This window comes from Zootoca vivipara, chromosome 4 (assembly GCF_965207765.1).
Source record: "Zootoca vivipara chromosome 4, rZooViv2.hap1.1, whole genome shotgun sequence".
Classification (NCBI taxonomy): Eukaryota; Metazoa; Chordata; class Lepidosauria; order Squamata; family Lacertidae; genus Zootoca; species Zootoca vivipara.
In genome coordinates, this window is record NC_142587.1 from 40,618,994 (window position 1) to 40,637,842 (window position 18,849).

General features: G+C 41.6%; 1 protein-coding gene across 7 annotated transcripts in view; it reads left to right on the top strand.

Annotated features, from left to right (window-relative positions):
• PHEX (phosphate regulating endopeptidase X-linked) overlaps positions 1–18,849 on the top strand; it is a 101,723-nt gene that overhangs the window by 38,282 nt on the left and 44,592 nt on the right. For all 7 annotated transcript variants that reach the window (XM_035116147.3, XM_035116149.3, XM_088668701.1 and 4 more), the window contains 7 exons: positions 2,305–2,373; positions 3,908–4,024; positions 4,958–5,041; positions 5,461–5,606; positions 8,767–8,860; positions 9,657–9,785; positions 12,404–12,505. In XM_035116147.3, the coding sequence (XP_034972038.1) occupies positions 2,305–2,373; positions 3,908–4,024; positions 4,958–5,041; positions 5,461–5,606; positions 8,767–8,860; positions 9,657–9,785; positions 12,404–12,505 (741 nt within the window). The remainder of the gene's footprint in view (positions 1–2,304; positions 2,374–3,907; positions 4,025–4,957; positions 5,042–5,460; positions 5,607–8,766; positions 8,861–9,656; positions 9,786–12,403; positions 12,506–18,849) is intronic.

Consider the following 18,849-nt stretch of genomic DNA (forward strand, 5'->3'; position numbering starts at 1 on the left):
TCCCCTCCAAACTGCCCAACTCATGCAGATAGACTTGGGGGGGGGACGACTTTCAATGAGCTATAATAGAAGGCTCCTTTCTATTTCAGCATGGGGGGTGGAGTTGTCACACCAGACCTTGTGTGTGCCAGAAAGGATTGCTTACTTGAATTTGGGGGAGATGTGTTTGTGGCTGGGTGCAGCTATGGCAGATGGGACTCCCTCCTGTGGCATGAGGGGAGTCCGCTGCTATGGACTCTCCTGCAGGCAGCGGGGCCAGTCATGGGGGATTTTCTGGGCCAGGGAGGGATTTCCCCTTCAGGCCAATTGGACAGCCTGGAGGGCTTTTGCCTGCCTCATAGCAAATGTCGCAACCAACCAACCAACCAACCAACCAACCAATCAATCAATCAATCAAGTACTGTACCTTTATTGTCATCACAGTATAAAACGTTTCAAGTAACTGGAATAATGAAAAAGACAAAAGTGAAGCTATCATGGGTTATAAAGTCACACTATGGTCATGTGCACTTGGATATTCTGCTACGCCTTGTCATTTTCCGAAAGGATAGTGCTGTCTCAATTTTATGATGGATAAGGCATTGGGATGGATCCCTAGTCTAAGAGAGCTCTCCCTGCAACAACTGCAGCAGCAAGGTATCCCTTGAAGAGAGCCGGGAACAGGAGTCAGCAAGCTTTTTCAGCAGGGGGGCGGTCCACTGTCCCTCAGACCTTGTGGGGGGCCGGACTATATTTTTTTGGGGGGGGGAATGAACAAATTCCTATGCCCCACAAATAGCTCAGAGATGCATTTTAAATAAAAGCACATATTCTACTCATGTAAAAACACGCTGATTCCCGGACCATCCGCGGGCCGGATTGAAAAGGCGATTGGGCCACATCCGGCTCATGGGCCTTAGTCTGCCTACCCATGGCCTGGAAGATGATACTCTTGTTTGGACACCCAGTTTGGGGGTTGATGGGCCATAGCACTCCCGAATGGTGTTTAAGGCAGTTACCCAGAATTGATGCTCATCCCAAGGCAACCCTTAACCTTAGTCAATCAGGTCAATCATCAACCAGCAATGCCTATGCCAGCATCTGTTATGCATAAAGTTGTGGCCTGTTTAATCCCATGCTGCTGTCCTGGGCATCACTGTGGCTGGGCCCACAAAAGCATGTGCTATATGGGTGACCCATGTCCTGATTTATAGTTGACTTATTTGTTTCACAGGGAGTGGGATTTTATGGCACACTTGAAGCGGGGGCTGGTTCAGGCATGTGCCTCTGTGAAAAAAGAAGGTCTTAGGCTGGATCTAGACCAGGCATCCCCACACTTCGGCCCTCCAGATGTTTTGGACTACAATTCCCATCTTCCCCAACCACTGGTCCTGTTAGCTAGGGATCATGGGAGTTGTAGGCCAAAACATCTGGAGGGCTGCAGTTTGGGGGTGCCTGATCTAGACAAATCAAAGAAGTGTTTCAGTTAAACACTTAACTGTTTTAAACGTTGTATGAGAAATCGGGTTGGCACAAATGGAACTCCACATCACCATCTGGTGTCACAGTGTTAGAATGCATAAAGAACGCATATACGGTAAAGTGCTTTTTCTTTGCCAATTTAGCTGAGTCCCTAGTTTCTGGATTCATTATGTTTTAATTATGAAATCTTCAAACATGACAGAAAGAATGCCTTCTTTCACCAGACATGTGAGAAAGTAATTCTATAATACCTTTAAAACCTGCATCAAACTCCTAATTACACACCCTCCAGCTAATTTTGTTGATAGGAGTTATCAACCTTTTGCCATCATGTTCGATAACATCTCCACAGAACCTGGTCCTTAGTATGTATATATGCAAATGACTAAAAGTCAGGGGAATATATGTAACTGTATTCCTTAGGGCATTCTAAGCTCATCTCTAATTTGATTTACAGCAATCTGATTTACAGGAAGAACATGCTTGTATCCTAATTAGTTACTGAAGGATCAAATGAATTCTCAGATTAGATATGCCAGGAGACTTTTATATCTTGGGGGGAATGTTTATTGTAGAATTCCTAAACTCCCCAATGTCATACAGAAGCCAATGTCCCCAAGAAAGCAGAATATAATATTTAAATGCAAACTTAATTGGATGCCTGAATTATTATTTTCTTTTAAAAAATGTGTTCATTGCTTAATGTTAGTAAATCATTTTTTAAAAGATTGCTTGTGTGTCTTCCTTTCTCTTAATGAAACTATAAATTGGAGATTGAGTAGTATTATGGAAGTGTGTTTAATGGTAACTGACGCTGTTGTTTTCTTTACATATTTTTAACAGCTAGACCAAGCATCCCTGTCTCTGTCAGCACGAGAAGACTACCTGGAAAACACCACAGAAGCTAAATCCGTGAGCATTGCTTATTTGAGCATCTAAATGGAGAACAATTTCTACATTGAGGATTTCTTCCCCTTTGCCACCATATTAATTTACTTGTTTAAACCTGTTAACTTCCTGTTTAGAGATTTAAACCTTCTGCAGTAACTGTTTTATTTATTTCCATTTATGTGCTACTATTCCATTTGGTAATTGAAGATATCTGAGTGGTCAATAACAGCAAATTAAAACTGTAAAACACAAAGATTATATATATAAAAACCAAAACACAACCAAAATAGCACAAGACAAGACTTGAATAAATCCAGCAGTGGAGTATATCAGTGGTGTCATATACATAAGGAACACTCAAACATTTTTTTAAAAAGCCTGGGAAGGTTAAAAGCAGGCACCCCCAAACTGCGGCCCTCCAGATGTTTTGGCCTACAACTCCCATGATCCCTAGCTAGCAGGACCAGTGGTCGGGGAAGATGGGAATTGTAGTCCAAAACATCTGGAGGGCCGAAGTTTGGGGATGCCTGGTTAAAAGCCTGCTGGTGGAAGAACCACAGTGTGGGGCACCAGGCAAACTTCTTTGAGAAGAGCATTCCAAAACTGGGCTGCCATTACTGAAAATATCCTCTCTTTAGTAGCCACTAGGGATGAGTGACTCTGTCAACTTTTGTTTTTCTCAGTTTTGCATTTTTTCCAGTCTTCAATTTTCTTTTTTCTTTTTAGTCTTCATGAAAGAAGACTATACATTTTAATATACACCTTTTTGTTTGTAATTTTTCCTAACATGCAAATTTTTCCAAAACAGTTTCCCCTAATAAAATGCAAATTGAAGATTGTTCTAGATGGAATAGGGATTTGCACAACAAATCCTTTTTTTAACAACAACCTACTACTACAAGTGGTTGTTTCCAGCTTAACAGTTCTGATACTACAAGGAGTTTTAGCTGCAGAGTGGAACTTCCTCATGCTCTCCTCTTACTGTGTCCCCCATCTGTGTCCCATAAACCTTCACTGGAGGGAACAGATTTAGGTGTTGCATGGGGAGAGGAGAGGAGAGAGCACCTGGCAATCATTGCCCTAGCAGAATCCTTTAGTTGGATACTACCCACAACATTTTTGCGGTTTGGAAAGTGATGGGGAAATGCATTGAAAGGGACAAACAAATGGCCCATGGTTACATGGGAAGACATGTAAACGCCCTGCAAGCAAATCAGGATGAATTCTGGATTAATGGTCATTGTTGCATAACCACTCCATACACAAATCAGAACAAATGCTCAGTAAACACTGGATATAATCTATCATCAGTGCATGTTTCATGCAAGCAAATGAGGATGAATGCTGAATAAAAAGGTTTTCTAGATAGGCCCTTAGAGCATGTTAACTAATATAGAACACAACAGTATGATTAATATAGAAAGGAAAGTAAGAAAACAATGTACTGATCTTATGCTTCAATAAGATATGTGTTTGTGTGTGTGGCATACTTTAGTTTGTTTAGGTTGATTCTCTGTTTAGCTGTCATGATAATTGGATTCTTATCCCATTATAGTACAGAGAAGCCCTGTTCCAGTTCATGGTGGATACAGCAGTGCTTCTTGGGGCCAATGCTTCACGTGCAGAGCTGGATATGAAGTCTGTGTTGAAACTAGAAGTTAAAATTGCTGAGGTTAGTGCTTTTCTAAATGTGGGTTTTAGTTGCATGTGTGGCAACTGGATGTCCAAAGGGGTAGACATGGCTCCACTTCTTCATTCAGTTGGTGCTTTCCTGGAGTTCCAATGCAGTGACAAACTGTATCTTGTATTTTTATGTTGTGAACTACGTTCGAGAACCGAGGTACCACTGTATAATAATAATAATAATAATAATAATAATAATAATAATAATAATAATAATAATAATGTGATGAATTGGAAAGATATGTCCACAAGTAGGCAACTGCCAGTAGCACATCCGGGGAAAAGTTCGATACTCAAAGGATTTCAGGGTTGAATGAGAATATAAATGTAAAGGAGTAGGAGCTCTTTACAGCTGCTGCTGCTAAATAGGTTAGATTACTATATGTTGTGCTGACACTGAAAACAATTTTGAAACTTTCTGCTGGTGCAAAATTCAGTGGCCAGCCTGCTCACTGCGGCAAAACAGCTTGAGCATATAATGCCAGTCCTGACCTGACTGCACTGGCTGACAATTAGTTTCCAGGCCTAATTGCAGTGCTAAATTTGAAGACAGCATCAGTAGTTTAATTTCTTCCTAGTCCACTGGTTAGTTAGTTTTCTAGATTTTCCTGTCTTTCAGATACATTTGATGTAGAGTAGGTATCCACCTGGGATTATGAAACTGAACATCTGGAAGGGCTAGATATTGGTATGGATAAAGATGAATTTCATTGTGTTACATGGGGGGAAATGTAAAATGTTTATGGAAAAAAGATTTATTTTGCTAATGAATAATAATAATGGGTTTGCAACTTAATTTATTGAAAACTGAACAGGTAACATGGCTATTCATACCTTGTCGCATCCAGATTATGTGAGTGTTGGCAAAGTCAGAGTGGATTTGTGGAGGAAAATAATATTTGCTTGCATTTATATTTTGCAGATAATGATTCCACATGAGAATCGAACCAGTGAATCTATGTACAACAAAATGAACATATCGGAGCTCCGCACCCTGATCCCTCAGGTTGGTTGAAGTTAATTGGAAAATGACTATATTAATGCCTGATTGGACTGTGTAATTACCTTTCAAACTGAAAGGTTCTTCAGATGTGCATAAGACGGCAATTTAAATGAAATTAGTTGAAACAGGTGTTCACTATTATTATTTTAAATACAGCTGCATTTTTATTTAAGTTTCAAAATATTTGTGATGTTGTGCAGTGAACTTCAACTTTGAAATTAGGCAAAACTTTTAAGTCGTTCAGCTAATGGTAGGTAATTAACTTATAAGCTTTTGTTGTTGCATAGCTGCCAAGTTTTCCCTTTTCTCGCGAGGAAGCCTATTCAGCATAATGGAATTTCCCTTAAAAAAAGGGATAACTTGGCAGCTATGGTTGTTGTTGTCTGCAAGAGTCAGGAACTGAACCTTTGCTTATGTTTCAGTTTGACTGGCTGGGCTATATCAAGAAGGTGATCGACACCAAGCTTTATCCTGAACTTAAGGACATAGATGCTTCAGAAAATGTCATTGTTCGTGTGCCCCAGTACTTCAAGGATTTGTTCAGGATACTAGAAAGTGAAAGAAAAAAGTAAGGATTTCTAATTTGCTTTGTGTGTATTTTTGCTCAGAAACAATCCCTGACTTTTCAGTATAATGTTTAGGATCTTGGCATACTGTGGGTTGTTACCACTTTGTTTTCAACCCACAGGTGGACCCTTTCAATTTTTCCTGTCTCTGGGGTTGCTATGCAAACAAAATCGTGTGAATGCTGCAGCAAGAGAACTCATTGCTAGCAATTCTAGGCAAATGGATTTCCCTCCCTGAGTGCAAAGCCTTTCTGTGCTTGGGGGGGGGGGAATGTGGAAATTGAGGCGATCATTATAGGAATCCTCTTACGACTGGGAAGGCATATCATATTGACTGAATAATTTGTTGCTCTTCAGCCATAAGTCCTCTTTGTTTCGTGAACACTGCAGATACTAATGATAGCAAAGGGAAAAGATGCTGCTCTGAGCCATTGAAATAGAGATGTTCCAAGAGGGTCCTGCTGCTTTTGCAGAAAGGCACCATGACTTCTGTAGAAGCCATGGGTATTGCATAGTAAAGGTCCATTACCACAGCATGGCAAGTTCTACAGAATTGTGGAAATAATGCTAATGACTATGGGTTGTCTTCTATGTTATTCAGTGGGGAGAAGAGAAGGAAGCAGGGAAAGTACTGAGGGAAGGGAAGGCGTGAAAGACACAACCAAAGGAAATATGTCAGCAAGCCCATTTGGAATAGGCTCAGATGACTTCACTTGCTCTCACTCTTTCTCCCAGAAGCATTAAAAACTTAAATGGAACATACTTCACTGTAAAGTACAGATTTTTATTTATTTATTTATTTATTTTTGTGTGTGTGAAAAAACAAATAGCCGGTGTAGATCTCCTCCCCATATCTGTATCAGTAAGGTAAAGGTAAAGGTATTCCTTACCATTAGGTCCAGTCGTGACCGACTCTGGGGTTGCGGCACTCATCTCGCGTTATTGGCTGAGGGAGCTGGCGTACAGCTTCCAGGTCATGTGGCCAGCATGACAAAGCCGCTTCTGGCAAACCAGAGGGGCACACGGAAACGCCGTTTACCTTCCCGCTGTAGCGGTACCTATTTATCTACTTGCACTTTGAGGTGCTTTCGAACTGCTAGGTTGGCAGGAGCTGGGACCGAGCAATGGGAGCTCACCCCATCGTGGGGATTTGAACCTCCAATCTTCTAATTGGCAAGCCCTAGGCTCTGTGGTTTAACCCACAGTGCCACCCACGTCCCTATCTGTATTAGTAGTGGGAGATTTTATCAGCAATGTATATTGCAGGTGTGTGGAGGAAATGATTAAATCCCTTCTATCTCCCTGCTAGAGTCCTGATAGGGTCTGCATACTGGCTATGAGAGAGAGAGAGAGAGAGCACGCTACCCCTCCACCAACTAAAGAAAGAGTAAAGCAGTACTGCATGTGACTATTGTCATATGTACTTTGGTCTTCAGGTGGTCTTCACCTGCTTGTCCCCTTCTTTTTTTAATTGGTTCATTGTTGCTAGCACCTAAAAGGATATAAAATGCATCATACAGGATATATCTCCCCCCCCCCCCGAATAACTAAAACATCCATAATGCAGTTCCTCTGTGCTTTGAATTAGGTCAGTTTGATATGGAATATCCTGATTTTTGATAACTTTCTGAGGCACAGCACAAACACTAGCGGCAGGGTCCAGTTTTGATTGACCCACAATCTTTTTATCAATGAATTGGTTTTATTAATCAAGTAACATTGAAACCCTACATTCTGAAAAGGATGTGATGGTGTGAAGGTTGTGTCCAATGCTGCATAAGCAAGCAAGCATTCTGCTTACACAACAGGACTTGCCCTTCCTATTCTCTCCCTGTGCCCCACACCCACATTTGTTCTGGAGGATGCCCCAGGTGCACAGGGCAGCTGCACAGATGAGGAAAGGAGGGCAGCTTTCACGGTGCATGTGGAAGTCTGTTGCACAAGCAAAACAGCAGTGTTAGATACAACACTTTACCAGTTATAATATTTATCTCGGCAACAGTCACTTTTGTGTTCTGCTGAATCAATCCAAATAGTGTCAGATTGCTTTAAAAAGAAATAGGAAGATATGTTATTGGCTGTCTTTCATTAGGTCGAAAAGTCTAGCACTGCCAAAATGCTCTGAGGTGGTAGCAGTGGGGGTGAAGTGCCATATTACTACTAGCTCTGACTCTGAAAAATGTGTTTTTAATGTCTTTGAGCATTAGTATTACGAGATCCAGCCATGCAGAAGCCTCAGGTGTATAACACTGGATTACAGAAGTATTATCACATTCTCTATCCGAAAATGCTGAATAAGGCACAATATACCATGGTGCTTAATTTCTAAAAGTGGCAGGTGCAGGCCTTAAAACCTTGTCACCTGGAACTTCTGCCCTATAATCCTGAATGAATGCGGGCTGATAAGTGGGATGAATTTATCTATATAGGCTCAAAGGCTCTCTCTCTCTCCCCCCCCCTCTAATCAATTGATACGTTTTCAGAATTAAAGTTTGATTTGTGGGCTAACCCCTGCTATGTTCAGCTTCCAATTAAGCCAATAAACACCATGTTTACTTCTCTGAGGTAGGAAGCCTATTATTCCTTAAGTTTATATGTTTGCACTGGCCACCTGAATTGTCCTGCAAGTGTTTCATTATTACTATGTGAGTAGGATGTTGTGGCCAACTAACTTGTACTCAGAACAGACCCACTGAAATGAATGAACATGACAAACTTAGGGCCATTTATTTCAATGGATCTACTCTGATTAAAAGTTGCAATACATCCCATTACATTTAATTAAGGCAAACTTTCCTATAGATTTTTTAGCTAGATTGTTTCTGCTTTATTAGTTCGTGAGTACTGTTGGGGGGGGGAGGAGAGAACTCCCATTCTTTGCACAGAAGCACTAATGCCAAATTCCATCTCAGGATGCAAAACTGTTGAAATATGCTCCAAATGGAAGATCCACCATCATTCACACACCAAATGGCTGCTTCTGTCTAACAGGTTTTTTTTTTTGTGAATTTGGTCATTATTGCTCATTGATTTTCAAGGTGAAGCAGGTACTGCACTGATCTGAGGGGGGAGGGATCTATTCACCTATTTATTTATAGTCTCAGACAGCTGTACAACACATGGGTCTAACTGTCTGACATAAAGACGTGTCTGTTTTGACAGGACTATTGCCAACTATCTGGTATGGAGAATGGTTTATTCGAGAATATTTAACCTCAGCCGACGCTTTCAGTATAGGTGGTTGGAGTTTTCAAGGGTAAGTCTGAGGTTTTGGTACCAATATGCCCTGTGTGCCTATGAAGCTTATGAAGACAGCAGTTGATAGATGGATTCTGTGAGTCCCTATGCTTCCAGCTAGCAAGCTTGAATTAAATGCATTTAAAGAAGTTGGAGAACATCACCTAAACACTCTCAGGACATCAGGACTCTAGTCTGGGCATAGAGCTGAACGAAAAATTAACAGGTTATCTTTTTTCTACATCCAAGACTTTCTCCCTTTTATTGCAGCATCATGTCTCTGTGTTATGCTGTGATTTTCATTCTCTAATGGCTGGAATATGAAGCAGAGAGAAAGGATGACATCATTGCTTGGGACTCTGTAATGAACTGAAGAGAACTGAGAATTTACAAACTGTAGAGCTAGCAGTACCATTCCTAACTTAAGATATTCTGGGACTTTCCACATTTACCATTTATAGTGACATAGTTGTTGTTTGCTCCAGTGAAATGGTAGCTGATTGTCTGCACCTTTGTTCACACATTGCTACTATTAGGGAGTGAGTTTTCCTTTCCACACTAATAGTGAGTGGTACCCAAACTGAGAAAAAGTTACACAGCTGTATCAAACCCCTAATGTATCCTAGTGTTCCTCCACCCAGTCAATGTCAGAGTTATGAGCATATGCATGGGGGAAACCCTTTTGTGGCTGTTTAATGCCAGAACTCCAGAATGCTGCTCATGTGGGAGTACAGGAGATTAGAAGAGGAAATACATGTCTGCCTGATTTGCAGCAAATCTGGTTATTGTCATGGAATGTTGTTTTGTCAAAACAGGTAATCCAGGGGACAACCTCCTTACTGCCTCAGTGGGATAAATGTGTAAACTTCGTGGAAAGTGCTCTCCCTTATGTTGCTGGAAGAATGTTTGTAGATCTGCACTTCCAAGAAGACAAGAGGGATATGGTAGGTGCATTTACATGTCTTTGAAATTGCTGCTGCCTTCTCCATTTTCTGCCCTCACCTCCTCCTCCCTCTGACATTATCATCACCACCTCCTCCTTCGCCCCTCACTCCCTCCTCATCCTCTACCACTGCATCCTCTTATACCTTCTTTCTCCCCTTATCATTGCTGTCACCTGCTTCCTGACGTCCTGGTCACAGCAGGGCCACCCTTCCTCAGAGCAAAGCATTGTGGGTGATGCGGCCCAGAGATCACTTGTGCCATTGCCACTTTGATGTGATGGTGGCACAGGAAACTGCCTTAATCAGACCACTGGTCCATCTAGCTCAGTTCTGTCAATTGTCTGGCAGCTGCCCTGTAGGGTTTCAGACAAGGGAGTCTTTCCCATCTCTATCTGGAGGTGCCAGAGATTGAACTTGGGACCCTTTGCATGCAAAGAATATGCAGTCGCTGAACTACAGCCCTTCCTATTTTTGTCATTTTTGCCTCAGGCTGTAAAATGCCTTGGACCGACTCTAATGGTCAGGAGGACTGACGCTTAGTCGTCAGTTCATTTAGTTCAGTATTTGGTCATTGGATCTGGCAGTGGTCATTGCTGTCTGAGATGCTTGTAGCAGGAGAGGCCAAGGACTGAACTTGGGAATATGTATAAGATTTGTGGCCTGATGTTCCTGAGACAGCTTCAAAAGATAAATGCATGAATATGCATGTGCGCGCACAAGTAGGTGCTTTGTTACTGAACTGTGGCCCCTTCTGCCCTGCAACTTTAATCATTGCATAGTATTTCATAGGTTGTCTTTAGGGCTATTTGTTACTATCCTGTTCCCCCCCAGAATAGCTGGAAAGATCAAATGACAAATGAGACATTTTAGTAACTAAGAAATGCCGTGATCTTACATAAGTATGCACAGAATTGTAGAATGCTGTCCTGTGAACATTTACTTGAATAAATCTCACTGAAATCATTGGGGCGTATTCTTGAGGATGGATGGGGACTGGGTTATAGACTAGATGGCAAGTTGATCTCTCTTTTTAAAAATATGGCATCTTCTATTTTCTTCAATCTGCCTTTCCTTTCCCTGTGTTTCAGCTATCTAGATGACACCAAACCATCCCCCCTCTTAGTCTGTAGAAGGTCCATGCTGAATAAATAATGAATTATGGGAAGCATGGTATTTTTGTATTTAGTCACTGATGAGCTCATGCCCTGGATGTTTTCTTGTCTCCCTCCTTTTATCATAGAGATATTATTTGTGTCTAAATATAGCACTGTTTTTGACCTACAGTCTAGGCAGCATTTCGTATGGCTACGCCTGAACAATTTTGATAACAACTCTGATGGTATGAATAGATTTCTCCTCCCACCCCTACTGCTACAGCTGGTGCATAAAAACCAGAATATACACCAGGGTCCAATTGTAGAGCTAGAATATGAACTGCCAACCTCCAAGTACAGGGAGTTCACCTCATTAGTGCACTAAGTTAATTGAAACAGTGCTCTGCCATCAATATCTCCAAGTTACCTTATTCCCTGGGATGCAGTTTACTCCCGACTGTTGAATGCTTGGTCATATTTAATGCTGGGGTTGTACTGGCTTCCATATTGTATAAAAATGATGTGATATTTAAAGGGTAGTAATGAATCATGAAAATGAGATGCTACAATCCCCTTCGGTTGTTTAGATAAGGACATTATTTCCCCCCACTTAGGTCAATCTCCAAACTTTCAATCAGGGAGGTGATTCACCTGACATTACTGGTACTTCCACACAGCATTTTGTTTTGGAATTGGTGCCATTCATGTCTGGAAGCTTTGCCCAGATTCCGCATGGCACTGTCCTTATCAAAATGCCACCCCACGATATTTTCCCATTGAATCTGGATTTATCCTTGTGGAAAGTCCAATGAGTAAAAAACATGCACATCAGAATGTGGAAATGGTAAATCCGGAATGGATGAGGAAAACAACGGGATGGCATTTGCTATGCTGCCTTGGAACATGAAGGCTCCACTTCAGCCATCCTGGCTAATTTGACCTATGGACAGATTTCTCATCTTTCCTGAATTGCTTCTGAATATCAGTTCCTGGAAACCACAGGAGGGGAGAGTGCTCCTGTGCTCAAATCTTGGTTGCTGGTTTCCCTCAGCTGCTGTGAGAACAGAGTGTGGGCCTAATGGGCCTTTGGCCTGATCCAGCAGACTCATCTTACATTCTTATGATGGTGCATGTATGCTGCAGAAAACGTAACCTTTTAAATAATATTTTCATAACCATGTTCTTCCAGTTCTTAAATACCTGAAGAGTAGTCTTGAGAGTTAAAGGGTAGAAAATAAATGGAAGGGAAACTTTGTTATGGATTCTAATGTTCGTACTTTCATAGGCACCAATCCCACACTAATTTAGTACAATTAGTGACATTTAGCTGGGGACCAGATGAGCACTGTAGATGAGCATTTTGATTTGCAGATGTGAATGCAAATCCAGATGTGTACATCTGTTTTGGCTACACACTCACACAGACAAGGCTGCTTCTGCATGCAGAGCTCCTTCACTGAATTGGACAGAAAGTCTTCAGAGCATTTCACATTTCTTAAGTTATTATGGTAATGTTTGTTGCAGATGGCAGAATTGACTGAAGGGATTCGCTGGGCCTTTATGGACATGCTGGAGAATGAAAACACCTGGATGGATTTGGGAACAAAGAGAAAAGCGATTGAAAAGGTAAAGGCATTTAAATACATTCAGTTTTTTGATGAATGGGATTATCCATCAGCAATCTGTTTGAAAATATGTTGTACGTGTGTATATTTGCTGTAAATTTCTCTGTACCCCGTTAACTTTCTCAAGTCTCTTGTTTAATCTTTGTTGTTACTTGCTTCAGTGGTTTTTAGACTCTTGGTCTTACACATAAACAAGCTAATGAATTATGTGGGAAAGATGTTATTGCCAGAAAATCAGCTAGTTCTCCTACTGCATTATTCAAGTCCTGGAACTGAGATTGAAATCACTGAATTGCCCTTCTGTGATCCTGAAGGCTTACAAGTTGTTAATACATGGGGACATGGGGAAGATGTATCTAAAATGTGCTAAACATGTTTTGATGGACTTTTTTTTTCAGGGGTTGCACTTCTGATATTTCATTGGGGTTCACATTTTCAGTACTGATGCGTTGAATACAGGTTATTCAGTGACCATTCTGGAATATAGCTATAATGACTGCATTCAGTTAAAGGATAATACATAGCATCTTCTAGATTCTGATATTTAGAAGTTGCCCTTATATTTAGGAGATTCGTCTCCACAAGGGGAGATGCCACCCCAAAATAGTATTCATTATGAGGCCCACAGTCTATTTTCAGTCAGAAATCATATTGTGATGGAACGTAAAAATTTGCGGCACAATCCTGTGTACATGTCCACTCAGAAATAAGTCTCAGCGGATTCAGTTCCCAGTGATTTCCCAGTGAATTCAATGGGACTTAATAACCAAATAAACATGATAGGATTGCATGAAAATATATAAACAGTACACCCGGTGAGAACTTCTCTTGGCTTTCTCTCTTGTGGTGATTCAGTCTTTCTTCAAGACATTGTTACGCTGCCAAACTTTTCACTGGTCAACTTCTGGTTTGTGGGGATGGGGCATGCTGAATGGGATTGTGACCTTTTTTTCCAGTGCACGACTGGTTCATTTTGTTATATATGAAGAGAAAAATAGGATATGTTTCTTCTTCTTTTCATTACTTTTGTTCAAAAGTAAACAAGAGGATTTGTGGATCTTACTCATTCACATATTACTGTAGAGGTAGGAAAGCAGAAAGCAGAGAAGGCAAGTTATGCTGTAATTCAAGGGCAGGGAAACTTTTCAATCTTTTCCTTCTGAGTAACCACCTGTGGCCACATGCAAGAAGTTGGAGGAATGTATGTAAATTTTACCTTCGTACACCCCCCTTAATCTCGTGTCCAGGCATGCAAGAGCCATTTTCTGATCTCAAGGACACATTCGGGCGGGGGGGGGGGGGGAGGAAATTGTGAGGAAGGCTTGTGGGATGACTTGAGGGTTTGGCCTGGAGAGAGTCCCAAGGGCCAGATAGAGAGAGCATTTGGACCTGCCATTTCCCACCCCTGCTGCAATCCTATATCTGCTTACCTGGGAAGAAAGCCCCATGAATTCCATGGGAATTGCTTATGGAAAGATGTATAGACTTGGGCTGCAACTCGTGTTTCTCCTTTTGCTTGTTGTAGGAACAAATGGAGAGCTGGCTTGTCAGGGGTGAAAGGGATTAGCTTTTATATGAGGAAGTGGCATTCGAGTATGTGATTTTCCAGCTGCAACCCAGAAGCAACTCTTACAATGTGCTATCTCTCACATGCTTAAATTAGCTCTGAGTCACAATATTTCCAAAGCTTTGTGTGATAGTAGAAAACCAAAGGAACGTGGCTTGCTCACAGGTGCTCAAGCATTCTTGGAACCATTCTGTTGCAATCCTCCATTTTAAACTCTCAGGGGAGAAGCTCATCCAAATGCCAAGTGGCACATAGAATGACACAGAGGCAGAGGGGAAGAAATGGCCTCTTCGCCTTATTTGTCGAAGTGATTGGGTAGCATCTTATTGGCAAATGCCCTCTGTAAAGGGGTCTTGTGTGCAAGCTGCAGCTGAGTCATTTTCCATGCTGTGCTCAGATGAAAAGAGTCAGAATTTGATTGTCTCTTCCCCCCATTCAAAAACAAAAGTCCAAAACCTTGAGATTTAAATAGTGCATTGCTTTCAAGAATCAATTCAAAAATGAGAGAATTGAAACATCCTACACATTCTGAAAAAAAACCTTCAGTAACATGGTATGTTTTACAATAGCAGTTGGTCATATTCATATTCAAAGATGAGAACCGTGCCAGGGACACCAGCTGGATGTGGATTGCAACCTTGCTTAAAGGAAATGTCAGGCTTGGACCTCATAAACATGGGAAATGCATGAAGTGCAAGATTTTGTTTGGGTTGAAGACAAAGAATGCAGCTCTCAGCTGTCTTTCATAATCTCTTGCCTTCTCCTTCCTGACATACTCGAATTGTTGTGTATCCACAAATCAAGGTGCACACAAAGCTATAAAAAGCAGCAGTGCCTGATAATAACTTTTTGGTGAAATGTTTGGTGCAAGGATGGTGACTGAATGACATACCTGTCGGGTGAAAATTTCAGCAGTGAGGGATGTCTGTGTCAGAATGTTCTTTAAGAGCTGAACTCATTGCGACCTTTGCCTTTGTAATGCCACTGAACATGGGCTCCCTCTGGTGAGCTCTCCTGCTCCTCGGGGGTAACATTTAAAAGCGCTTGCCACATGACTTGGCTCCCTCAAGTAGCAAGTAACTCTGCATATTTGTTGCTGTAATGTGGATTGGGTTGATAGGTCTTTATGGAGCTGTCACATACTGGGAAATGTTACTGTGAGGAAAGTAGGAAATGCTGCAGTTTTTTAAGGAATAGGTTGATCTTATTATGAGAGTCGTTTAAAACTTTATAGAAGGCCTCATTATATCTGGCTGCCAGATGGCCTGTTATAAGGCAATAACATTAAATGAAACTCAATTTCCTTACTGATGCCTTATTGCTGCGCATGTCAACTGCCGCTCCGAGTCAAGCCTGTAAACTTCCTCAGCAGGGGTAGCTACAGTTTCAAGAGGGACCCTCAGCAGGATTGTCACTTGAAAGGCTCTTCTTGCATTGGGGATCTCCAGCTATCGCCATCACCATTGGGCTTTCTTGGCATTTTTTGAGCTTCCCTCTGGGCCATTGGTGAGGGCCAGCCAAGCCAACTCCTAGCACACCCATGAATGTTTTGTATGTTTTCGTTGGGTATGTTTGAATAATTTGATCTTCTTCTGGTGCCCCATGTGGGTGGGGAGAGAAAGGACCTAACATTCATAGGAGCAGAAGAAGCTGTCATATACTGTGCCAGACCACTGGTCCATCTAGCTCAGTATTGTTTACACTGAATGGTAAAGAAAGGCCGTGGTACAACTGCACCAGCCTTCATCTGCCCCAGGCTGCAACAAAACATGTCTCTCCCGTATCAGTCTCCACAGCCACAGCAGGTGCTGCAACCTTCTAACAGTTTGACTTCATCCCCTCTATTGTCTTCCGAGACGGACAGATACCAACAACAGTAAAACGGTAGTAGCTCTCTGGGGTTGCGGGCAAAGATTGCATGGAATTCTAAATCACCTGTGGAAGGGCCATGTGTACAACAGGCTCCTCACTTTTAACATACTCTCTCAAAGGGTGGGTCTTTGTGAGCAAGACCAGCATGCATGTGGTGGCAAGGGTGGAACCAGTGATTGAGTTTCCCCCTCAGACTATAGCCATTGCAGAAAAGGAGAGTGTCTGTAAAGAGCTTTGATCTTTGGGAATTCCATTATGAATGGACTTAATCTGCACTCCCAGGACTAATGTGAATGTTGGAACTTACTTCTGTGTTGGTTTTTTCACACCCCAAATGTTCCTGTTCTGGGTACAAAAAGCATATCAACATACTTTTTTAAAAAAAAAATAGAATGAGTGCATTGAGGGAAAACAGAATAGCATTTAAATGCAAATTTTATCATGGGTTAATTTTCTGAACCACAGATTAATGTGCAAATGAGACAAAATAGACTTATGAGTGAGGACCATGAAGAAATGGCATGGATCATATAAACAGCCTGATCTGACCCTCCCTATGTTAAATAAAGCCAAGGTGGTTCCTGTGATCCCCTCTCATTTGTTGAAAAGAAATAATGAAATCTACAGCATAGGACTTTGATTGACTTGGTACTGCTGAAGGTTGCTTAAAGGAATAGCAGATATTTAGTACAGTACACAGTTACACAGTACACAGTTAGCGTATACAGTATTTCTACGCACAATTTGATCCAGTTAAACAGATTCCAAATGCTCTTGTATTCTTCTCTATTTTTTTTGAGTCAGAGCGCAGTTCATGCACAATTCTCTGGATGGAGCTCAAGGTGCTTCCATAGAGACTGTAGACAGCTCAATAACCAGTGGTCACCACTATGCTCCTTCCCAATTTTACATTAATTTAAGGAAGGTTTTAAATTAACAACCCATATTACTCCTTTCCATTTAAGGCTACTTTCCCACGAGGCTTGAATCAGCCTTGGCTCAAATGAGTCTACAACACAAATGCAAAAGTTACATAGCCAATGATATACTTTTAATTCACATTCCATGCTAACAGCATTATAAACATATGGCACAAAGAGCAGAGGAGACTTTCCCAGGTAGTTTTATACACATCAGACTCTCCTCAAAGTATGTCACCTCATTAAAAACATTTTTAACCTTTTAAGAATGATTCTTATTTGCCCCCCCAATAAGTTGTGCACATTTTAACACCTTTTATTCTGTGCAAGATTTTCTCTTCATTAACAAACCTAGGATATTAATTGAAATTAACCCTCTTCATTCCAGAATATATGTCCCTTGTTCCCCCACTCCTCTGCCCTGCCAATGGGAATAAAAGTGCTGGTTATCCTCTGTGAGTTGAAGGGTGATGGTATGAACCTGGGAATCTGTTTCTACTTGTGCCGCCCCCTTGCATGAGCCTGAATCCTAATGTCACCCTTCGGCCTCCAGAGAGTGATAGAGACAGTGATGGGGGGGGGCAGAATGCCCGAAAAGGGCTATTGAGCAAGAATAATTCCAAATATGTCCCTACAAAATTCTTGTTTCCAGTCCCCTTGACACTGAGCAAGAGATTATGTACCAGTGGGTGTGTGCTTGTGTCTGCATGAGAACGAGGAGGTGTCCCTGCTATCACTGCAGAGCAGCATATTAAATGACTATTCTGGAGAGCAAAAATATGAGGCTGGCAACATGCTCCAATCTCCCCCCCCCTCCTTCAGCATCATCACAACTTCTGTTCCTCTTTTGTGTGTGATGCACTTCACAGCTGATTCCCAAGACCTAAAAGGATATTTTCCTATAGAAGCCAATTATGTGCATTTTATTCTTCCACTTTCTGTTGGGTCTTAGCACAAACTGTGCAATGGTAGCTCAAAAGTGTGTGTTTTTTTAATGCCACTGTACCAAAAGATATAGACTCCAATTTTATCATGTTTCTTGATTTACCACTTAAACGCCATTACTTTGCTGCCTCCTTGTCCTTTGGGTGTTTATCCCATTGTGTGCCTGACATGCTCTGTAGCTCATTATGTTAGCTGGCCGTGGATGTATTTAGTCAATAATTCTCATCCTGGCCCAGCTCTGAGTCACCCTGTAGCCTCATAGAAAAGATGCTGAATGTGGAAAACACAATTTTCAGAATTGTGTTTTCCCTCACATGAGACACATAGATAACAAGTTGCTCTATCTGTGAAACTATCCTGAATTTTGTGCTCCATAATATGTGTTCTGTAGAGAAAAGAGGTGGAGATAACCCGGGTTTGAGACTATGTTAATGTAGTGCTAACACGGGTCCTCCTAAAAATGCTAATTTACTGCTGTTTCTTACAAAACGAAAGCAAAACCCCCACAAAAACCAAAGAAACACCCACCCATTATTGGGTGGCAGATAATCTTTGCGAGAAGCCGATGATTGTGCATTTCTGCTGCCTAGGCACAATAAATGAATTTTACCACTTGATTCCTCCGCAGTCATAAATGTTTCTGAAAATGTTGGTGGAAAGTGACCAATGCAGGCGGGAGCGACTCGCATGCTGTGTAAAAGGCTGGCCTACCCACTAGCTGTGTGCATGTCATACCATTAAAGCAACCCCAGAGATTCTTGTGAGCTGTAGCTTCAATTCCCAACACCCTTAGCAAACTTTAGTTCCTAATCAGGCACAGAAGACAACTGTGCTGTCTTGGAATGGGGACTCAGAGAGTTTCGTGAATTTTCCCAGTGTTCATGCTCTGACTGGACTGAAAGCAGATGTAACAGGGCAGAAGGACCGCTTACCTCGGTGGAAGAGATGGAGACAGGCTGAATGATCACAAAACTGGATTCAAACTAACTGAATCTTAAGATCTCCCTTCATTGCCATCTCATCTTCATATGGGCACCCCTG